At 40.8% G+C, this 10,214-nt stretch overlaps 1 protein-coding gene across 4 annotated transcripts in view; it reads right to left on the bottom strand.

The window, feature by feature from the left end:
* Window positions 1-6,061: 6,061 nt before the first annotated feature.
* KCNJ15 (potassium inwardly rectifying channel subfamily J member 15) overlaps window positions 6,062-10,214 on the bottom strand; it is a 41,628-nt gene continuing 37,475 nt past the window's right edge. For all 4 annotated transcript variants that reach the window (XM_036899253.2, XM_057504572.1, XM_036899254.2 and 1 more), the window contains one exon: window positions 6,062-8,132. In XM_036899253.2, the coding sequence (XP_036755148.1) occupies window positions 6,985-8,112 (1,128 nt within the window). In that variant the 5' untranslated portion in view covers window positions 8,113-8,132 and the 3' untranslated portion in view covers window positions 6,062-6,984. The remainder of the gene's footprint in view (window positions 8,133-10,214) is intronic.

Here is a 10,214-nt window from a genome sequence, read left to right as displayed (position 1 = left end):
AAGTTTTCCAAGCTGCTGTGACAAGTTCCCACATTCACTGCCCCAAGGACCTGGTGTACAAAGGCAACGCTGTCTTATGGTTTGGACATGGATAGCTCAGTTCTCAGCCAAGGTTACCCCACAAAAACAAGCAGATGCTTGAAATAATGGGTTAGAAAATAATATGTGTCAGAAATTCCATGCACATTAAAATTAATAAAATGTGTCCTGATGACAAGCTCATTAGTGTGTTCTAGATTACTGTGTACTTTCTGGAAAATGTTTTTTTTCTTTATTTGCCCAAACATCCTCAAATTTGACTTCCTATTATATGCATCAGACTTTTAAATTTCCAACTGTCATATTCTCCCTCAGAGAACAGAGGCTTGCCACCATTGAGAATGTTGCAATGAATGAGCCAAGATTCCAAAAGAGAAGTTTCCACCAGAGACACCTGTGGATTGTTTGGAGCTGTGGCAGCTACTTTGTTGTATGTGGCATGGTTTCCCCAGGAAAGTGCTTTGAGGACAACAGCTGCTCCTTGGGCACCTATCACTGCCCTGTGGATTTTAAATAGTCATGCTGCTTTACAGGCACATCTGTACTGGCACCTTGAAGGCTTATGTAATTATGTGTTTTCATTCTTTTAATCCATCAGAGTAAAAGAGCAATGGAAAGTAAGGACTTCGATAAGGGGTGAGGTGTGGAAAAGATGCTGCTAAACAGTTACTTGATTTTTAATAATTGACTAAATGAAATGATCAGTGGAGCAAAAGAGATGAGGCAGGAATTTCACTTTCTTTTCTTTGATTAAGGAAATGCTGAGGAAGGAAGCACAATGCATTCTTTTAGGCACTGATAGAAAATGACATTTTATCAAGTTTTTAGGACCTAGCCTCCCAAAATTGTTGTAGTTACCATTATAGGAAACAGCCTCTGAACTCTCTAGGGAAGTACTAGATTTCCCCCTCCATCAGGGCAGCAGTGTAGCATGATTACCACTGCAAAGAAATTAAAAGAAAGTCAGGACTATAAAATTAGCTTTATTGTATTAACTACTGTTTCACAGATCAGAGTGATTCCATGTATAAAAAGGAAAAGGTGATAGAGGTGCATATGAGAACAACAAGTGGTTTGGCAAAGAGAGGTATGGATCTGTAGACCTTAAAAGCCCACATTCCCACCTAAATGGTCAGGCTGTGACTGGGCTCAGCGGGTACATCACTGAGCACCTGGTGTAACTGATACACACATTAGTTAGTGTGAGATTTCCAGCATGCACCAAACAGTAGCTCAACCTTGAGAAACTCGAGTCACTATTCTGCTAAAGCAAGTCCAAGCATAAGACTAGCTTAAAAATCTGAAGGAAGCAGGGAAATTCATCTTGTGTCCTGGGAGATGGTCGGATGTAGTGCTATATATAGCAAGAGACCGAGGTGTGATCAAGATTTAGGTGAGTGCACGCTGCCAGGATTTACAAGAAGCGGGGTTGTTCACTTGTAAAGCATGCATGTCATTTGGGATTTTGATCACCATAACATTCCCGTGAATCTCACAGAGTGGTATTTTGGACTGGGTCCCTTTGGGACGAAGAGTTCTGTTTACCAAAGCATTCTTTTTTGTGACTTGCAATTCCATGACACCCTACAGACATAATTCTTCAAAAATAGATCCAAGTTGGCTGTCAGCCTGCCTTCCTCTCCTGACTGCTGTCTCACACTCCGTGTCAGCACACAAACACAGCTTCCTCTAGTGATCTGGAAGTTTGTTTTTGTAAGAAGTCCCCGATACAGTCATGTTTCCTGCCATGATTTGATTTCATGCAACATCCTTCACCTTAAGATTTGATAACAGATGAAGGAATATAGTTAACTTACAGAGAACGAGACAAACCATTCCCTTGAACTCCCCTCTGAACAGTTGCCTTCTTTGGAAGAGGTTTAATTTTTCTTTAGTATTAAGGACACTTGCGATAGTAATAATAGTAAATAGTAAGCTAAGGGGTTACATTTCTTAGCTCACAGTCAACAACTTCTCAGAGTTTATTTTTATAGAATAAAAGTACTCTTTTGTACTTTTATAGAATAAGGTACTCTTAATCAATTGTGGGAGCTTCTTTGGAGTCTAATTTCAAGTAAGTTTGACCTTTGGCTTGATATTTTTGAGAGGTGAAATTGGATATCATAAGGAGGTGGGAAGGCTTGGTTACTGGATAGGACTGGCCTTGAATCAAGATAAGATCATAGTTAAATACTGAATCATGAGGCGGCCGCTGCTAAACACCTTGGTGTTGGACTCTTAGGTTGACTCCATCTTTGGCTGGTTGGGAATGCAAAACCGTCAGCCTGACTTTCCAAGAGGAGAGCAGGAATCGGGGCTGCTGTACACATATGTAAGCCCCTCATTCCAGACCTTTCCTTGATAGACAGTCTCAAAGATCGGTGGTCCACACCATACAGAATGCATCAAAGGTGTCTAGGTGAAATTTACTAATTGAGCAAGCCAGGAAAGTATCTTTTTGGAATACCCCTTTCCCCTCTACTAGTTGAATGAAAACCCATAGCTTCCAAATGAAGGGGACACTTATTTATTTGCTTTTCTAGAGATAGGTATAGTTTGGGATTACATGAATACTTTTCTGCAGGGTTGTCAGGTTTAGCAAATAGATATAAAGGACATCCTGTTAAATTTGAAATTGCTTTCTAATTGCCTATGCAATTTTGTAATTTATTGAAAAAAATGACTACAGGACATTAGAGCATGTTAATAAAGTCCATACAGGAATGCAGGACACAAATTGCTAAATACCTGTACTCCGGACACAACATGTCTGCCATCCCTCACTCTGGTATCATATGCAGAGTTACATGGCCTTTACCTTCATATATGACATCTTTCTTTGGCTTTTATGCTCATCTATCAGTTATGTCCTTTGATTCCCACAATCAATTCTTGTAATTTTATTAGGAATTAACTATCAGCTCCAATCAACAATTGTTTCGTGGTCTTCTGTTTTGACACACCAGCAACATAATTGATTGAAAAATAAAAATTCCTGTCCCCATGTTTTGGGCATCTCAATGTCCACACATTACTCATTTGGATGGGTAATTTTTAACCATAGGATTAGTTGATCTGATGGAATAAATAGCAAAAATGAAGGACTTTCATCCCAGCACATGTCAAGTTGAGGGGCAGTTGAGTGCAGCAGAAAACAAAGTAAAATGGCTGCAGCTTTATTTCTGCCTTGTGTTTCTTTTTCATTAAGAATTTAGTGGAAAAACTTTGGAAAAATGCTGGATTTAATCCATCAGTGTTTCTTAAAGCCTAGGAAAACTGCTTTTTCTGGGAAGCCTGGAGAATATAATGACACTGTCTGTTGCAATGTAAGACTGAATGAACAGTTTTTCTCTCATGAAGTTCTTTTCCACTGGTAGCGGTCTCTTTATGTGACAGTCTAATTGATCAACTTTTAACTTATTTTTTACACTCTTCTCACTGCCTTCCTTACTCTGAAGACAAAGATTTTGTTTCAGATTCCTTTCAAAAAAAAATCAAAACAATACAATATTAAAAAAGGAGTTTACTGACGAATACTAATGCCTCCAGAAGTTAAGTAACTTCTTTATTTTTTAAAACCCCAATTAAGTTCTAAGCATGCCTTTTTACTGCAGGCTCTAACTCTGGAGATTAACTCTGCTCCGAAGGCCCTCCACTCAGAGCAGAAACCACTCAAGGCTGTCCACAAGCCCAAGGATTGGTTGGCACGTCATGCTGATTAAAGATGAACGGAAACTCACAAAGGGCCATATGTACGTGCTTAATGAGAGGTGAAATATTAAGCTTTAAGCCTTCAAGTGTAAGTCTTCCCAAGGGAAGAAAATTAAGTGCATCTTGGACCCATCCAGAGTCCAATGCTGAAATGTGAGTGCACACTATAGAATTTGGAAATGAAGCCTTGAAATGCCAATTTAAAAATTTGCATTTAAAAAAATTCCATCCCAGAAAGCTATGATAAAGTAACCTCTATTCAAAACCAGTTGTTTCAAATGTTTAGCAGGCAAAGAAAAATCTAGCAAGCATGAGAGCCAAGACTGAGAAGACTGGAGGTCTGATTATTCCACATGGTCAAGTGTCCGACCATTTGACCAGTGACAAGATACAGCCCGGAGCCCAAGGATGGGATGACCCTTTACTGAACCACCAGTGCAAAGGGATGGGGCCGGCTTGGCTTGGCTGTTCTCTTTTTTTTTTTTCGCCAGATGACAAATGAATACTGAGGATCCAAGTGAGGGAGAAAGACTCACACTGGAGGAGAAAGGTCACTTAAAAATTTTTTTAAATTTATGTTCCAACTGTATTGAGATCACAGTCAATTAAACCTGAAACTTGAATTCAAAGGGAAAAAAGCATTATTTAAATTCATCTAAATATCTGGTCCACTCATTCATGACACTTTTTATTTTTAACCAGTTTTTGTTTCTATTTTAGATTTCTGGAGTCTCATCTCTGCACGGTAACCCACGAGTGGGAAAGCGAATCAATATGTGCCTCTACTCAAAGTGGCTTTTCGTGAGGATCCATGGGTAAATCTTTGCTATGCTGCCTGAGGTCACTGGCTACTAGGTGCCATGTAAGTGCAATATATTTTGTTACTGAAATAGGACCCAGTTTGCAGGTTACATTGATTTTCTGCTGTTTACTTTGTGGTTTCTCAAATGGAACATGGCATTTTCGAATGGTCTTACTGAGAAAGTCTGATGCATTGGAAATGTTTCAAAATGCAAAAGGTGTTTTGGGTCAGAAACACTCCATTAGTTTGACTACTTCTCAGTGGGAGCTGGGCATGGATCTGTTTCAATCAGAAGACTGTCCAGATATAATCAAGTAAGTTTATCCCATGAATCCTTTGTTAGCATGTTAACATGAGGGCATTTTGTATACAGTTTTAATAAGTTAGCATGCTTGGAAAATGCTAGGTTTCAAACCAGTTGCAACTTCAGAGCTATTTATTGAATATTATGTTATAATGTGACTTATCAACTTGTGCAAATATTGGTTCTTAAGGTACTATATGTTTATTTTGTGTGTAGTGGTAAAGATCAGATGATTAAGTCTTTCAAATATGACCGAAATACATATGCTAAATGAATATACAAGAAGATTTCTCAGTTTTATGCTACATCATTGTACCACACACTGTGTACCTACGAACAATTCCTAATCTTGATCACATTCAAATTAGCACTGGTGTAAATACTGTGAAAAGAATTTAATAGTGCAACAGAAAAGCTGTAAACATACCTGTGGCATTATTATCTTGTCCATCATACCACAATATGCAATAAAGATGGCAAAACTAAAAGAGCTAATAACTAAGCTCAACATAATTTTTTAAGAGAATGAAGATCTAAAACAATCTGCCATGAAATTAGCATCAGAATAAGAAAAAATTCCTGAATAATTAACGACAAAACCCTTTTGTGTTTTGAGATTGTTCTTTAAACCTTTACATCTTGGCCTGTGTTATTCTTAACACCTGTATTAGATGTTCAATTCCAGGTCATTTTAGCTGCATTTTCTCTTTCATGGAAGGACACTCAAAAGTGTGGTAACATCAAGAGATGACCAGATTTAATGTAATCTGTATTATCATTTCCCTGATAATCTGAATCCATATTACTTTCCCCATTTTCTCTGAGTCCCAGTTTTCCCATTCTTGTAGAACAAAATACAGGGGAGCATATTGGTTGAGGATTGGTTCTCTTACTTAAAAATGTCTTTCATTGATAATATCCACAATTGTGCTTGAAGAACCAGCATGTGCGTGTCTGTGCACATCTATATGTGTGTATGTACTTGTGTGTACATACATCGTGGGCTCACGCTTATGTCCACGCAGCACCTCCACACTTACAGTCATTCTTCTTGTGTGAATATGCAAATCTATCCTGGTTGGAATGAAATGAGAATTTTCCTGTTGCACCTGAGGCAACCCTAGCCCATTTATTCTCTGCCCCAAAGAAATGCAGGGTCCTTGGCCCCTAAATTCTGCCAAAGGCAAAATGTTACCCCTGAAACACTCAGTTGTACAAGATTTATTTAAGTAGTGAGGTCGTCCTATGCCTGTTATCAGATTACCAAGTGTTGTTTGTGTTTCAGGGAGTCATCTGTGTATGAATTCCTTCTCCCAAGCTCCTCTTGTTCCTCATGGCCCCATTCAACCTTGTAGATGTCAACATCTGAGCACATTTCTGTAACACAGCTTTATTTTTCTTCTGTGCTGACTGTAATCAGGGAGCATATACTCAGTAGGCGTGCGACAGCCATCATTCTCAATAGTTTTATTTTGCTCTTGGGCTGTTAGTGAGCGGTTCCTTGTGGACAAGGTATTTTAATAGATAAGGAATGAAATAGCTGAAAGGAATATTGGCCTGATATAGCAAATTGAAGAGAGAAGTTCAGGTCTGGAGGCCGTGTGGATGTGGCTACCCACAGGATCCTGGGGCTTCAGAAAGTTATTTTGAAAACATTGTGTGGAGTGGAGCTTCTCAAACTTTGATTTGTCCACGAATCACTTGGGGGTCTTGTTAAGACACAGACTCTGATTTTGGAAGCCCAGGTGGTGCCTGAGGGTCTGCATTGCTATGAATCAACTCGACGGTGCTGATACTGCTGGTCTGGGAGTCACACTTTGAATAGAAAGGACACTCTATTCTAGTACATTCCAGCATCAAAAAATTAGTGTGAATAAAAGCAACAGCTCCATTTGCATATGTTCTTATAACTGTTCATTCCTGATTTGATCAGTTTCACTCTGTACAACTAAATCCCCTGAAAAAAGGTAGAAACGGAATGATTGTATTTTGTGAATACAGAGACCCCCCCACCCCCTTTTAGGTTTATGAGATAGCCTCCATTATATATAACATTTTCTCTGCTTGAAAGAAGTGGGTATGTTTTAAAGTAATGATGTAAGGGTTAACCTGGGCAACACCCCTGCCATCAGACATTGCTCTGTTGCAACAAAAGACTTCTCAGTTCTCTTTCCCTCTGATCCTCCTGCCTGTACTTCTCCTCAAGTTTCTGCTTCTCAGAATCTGCACAGTAAAAGGTGCAATCTGGGCTCTTCCGGATCTGTTCAAACTGACTGAAATCAGCCACATACTTTCCGTGTTTTGAGAGTGAAACCACAGGCACAAACTCAAAGCCCCAGTAGATCTCCTCTGGGATATAAGATGTGCGGCTCTGGCAGACGGCGCTGGTCGATTCCACGGTGGCATTGAGGAGGACCACGAGTTCAAACTCCTTCTCCTTCAGAGTTTGGGGTGTGAGATCTCTCAGGGGGCTTGTCTCATCCAGCACGTGGTAGAAGGTCATAGGCAAAATGAGGAAGGGGCTCTCTGAAGAGGAGTCCACGTGGAATTTGACAGTGGCTTGGTTGAGGAGGATGCGCTCCCCCTCCTTGGTGACATGGGTCTGGAGGAGCTTGCCGGAGAGCTGGCACTGAATCAGGAGGCTCTTCCTCATGTTGGCCACCTGGATCACCAAGCACAGCTTCCCGTTCTGCTTGGTGATGACAGCACAGTGGCTGAACTTGATGGTCTCTGCCCGCTTTTTAGGTCTTGCGATTTTGGCCAAGAAGGTGCCCGTGATGAAGATCTCAATCAAGGTCGTGATGACCAGCTGAGCAACCAACAGGAAAATGGCATGAGGGCATTCCTCTGTGATGGAACGGACTCCGTAGCCGATGGTTGTCTGGGATTCCAGGGAAAAGAGAAAGGCCCCCGTGAGAGAGTCCACTTTCATGATGCAGGGGGTGTGATTTGAAATGCGTTCACTCAGTTCTAAGTCCCCATGGATAAATGCAATGGCATAGTAGACCACTCCAAAAAGGAACCAGGTCATCACGAACGTGGCGGCAAATAGGGTGAGCTTGTATCTCCACTTCATGTCGATGACGGTCGTCCACAAGTCTTGCAGGTAGAGTAAGTATATACCATCTACTTTGTCAATTCTCACATTGCTGTGCCCACTCTTGGACATGACTCGGGGTCTGCTGGCCTTGAGCCCAGCTGCAGTGGTATGCCTGACCAGGGGTGCACTGGACATGCCTGTGTGAACAGCGTCCATGGTCAGGCTCCGGGGACCACCTAAGGAGATGATAGACAGAAGTGTTCCGTCACTGTCCTAGGTGGTAGGACATCCAGGAAATAGAAATAGGATCCTCATGTAAAATAAGCATGAATGTATATGGATGTAATAAGAAAGGAGAATTCTGAAGGCAAGACTAATCAACTGGTACTTGACAAAAGCAGTCGGGCCTCTGGAGACATGCAAACTTGACTTAAATCCTCACTCTCCAGTTTTTTTACTGTGTGATCTGGAGCAAGCTATTTAACCTCTCTGGACTTCAGCCTTCTGATCTGTAAAATGGGAATAAAGTCCACTTCTCAGGGCTTTTGAGATAATGGCTAGAAAGTGCCAAAGCAGGCTCACATTAAAAAAAAAAACAAAACGATGCTAACTTTCTCTCTGTGATATTGCACTCACATGTATCTACCCCACAGAGTATTATAACATTTGTATATTGAGCTGTCATAGATTTCCAATTACAGAAAATGTGAAAGCAAGTTGACTGACTATTGGGTCAATACTGCTATAACTAAAATATACCATCCATTAGGTAGTTCTAGATATAGCAATGAGGAATACAAATTTAAAAAACCTGGGTAGTGGCAATAAAAGTTAAAAATCCCTAACTTTTGCATGACATCCCCTGTAATAGCAACTCATTCCCACCCCCCATTCAATGACTAATTTAGAATCCATGACCTTGCCTAGTTCTTGGTTACACTGGAAAAGACCAAGTTATCAAGCAACCAACAGCAAACATATAATGAGTAATGAAGCTTTATTAATAGCTCGAGTGCTGTCAGTATACCCTATCAGGTATGACTTCAGGTGTGGCACAACAATTCGACCTTCCTTCTTTAGAAATGAGTACAACCAGTATAGGAATCTATTTGAAAATGCTAATGAACAAAAAAATAGGCACAGGCATCCAACACCTTAGCAGAACAGACCTACCTGGAAGGAGGCTAGGCTCCCATACCAAGCCCCAGGGAACTCTGTGCCCTGTAGTGACAGGCATGGGCTGGGTGTGACCACACAGCATCTCACAGTGCCTGCCTGCTCACTGAGATAAATGGCCCTTACGTGCCTTGAAAAAGATAATGAGTGATTACAGGGTAACTCTACCTGGTTAGCATGTTTTTTTCCACTCACTGTTATTTTCCAGGACAAAAGAAAATTTCCCCCTTCAAAAAGGAACTGGTATATAGTGGTATGTGATTCATGAAATAATCTTTGCTGCTAGAGCTGCATTATCTGAAGAGAAGTTTTGAAAATAATCGTCTGGGCAAATCCCTTCAAGAAAACTGAAACTGTGTCCGGCAGAGGAGGACCTTTGTTGAGGGTGTAGTGGAGCTGATCACCTTTTGAATTTTCCTGGCACATTATAAAGAGTGTGTCATTTACTGTATGCCCCTTGAAATGATGATTTTTCTTGGAAGTGAAAGTCACTTTCCATTTCACTGCAAAGAAGGGCTGTAAGTTATTCAGAATTGATTATCCTCAATGAAGCCTATGCCATGTATTTTGTGATCCCTTTAGAAGAAAAGGACAGGATATTACTGATGAGCATGGGCTTTACCAGACCCTCAGCAGCACTTCTCAGTAACCAAGAGGAAAGCGATTACAATTAAAGTTTGGAAACAAAACACTGCACTGGCATGCCCAAGTGCAGTCAGCTCAGGATGTGAGCGCTTCCCAAGACAAATGCAGCTATGTACAAGTAATTGCATGCACTTTAAAAAAAAAAGAAACTGCCAAGGGAAAGTGCATGCCATTCAATCCACGAAAATAAAAACAGAGGCTTAAGTTTTCGAGTGTGAGTGATACACAAGTGTCCTGCGGGCACAAGTGACGCTCCAAGCTCAGCTGTCTGCCAGATTCTGGAAAACCTGGCTCTGTTTATATGAAGGCAGTGCCATGAAGCTTCTGTTTTAGCTTCTTTCAAAGGGGCAACAGGCCAGACTTGGGATGAACTGAATCTTTTCCTTTCTTCTGAAAGCTCTTCTTCTGCATTTCTGTACATGTAGTGTTGGTGTTAATGACACCAGTAGCTACCAGAAGTTGGTGGTCATCAATAGGGGAACAGGACCTAGAGCCTC

The sequence above is a fragment of the Manis pentadactyla genome, chromosome 1 (assembly GCF_030020395.1).
Source record: "Manis pentadactyla isolate mManPen7 chromosome 1, mManPen7.hap1, whole genome shotgun sequence".
Classification (NCBI taxonomy): domain Eukaryota; kingdom Metazoa; phylum Chordata; class Mammalia; order Pholidota; family Manidae; genus Manis; species Manis pentadactyla.
This window is presented reverse-complemented; position numbering and strand designations above follow the sequence as displayed.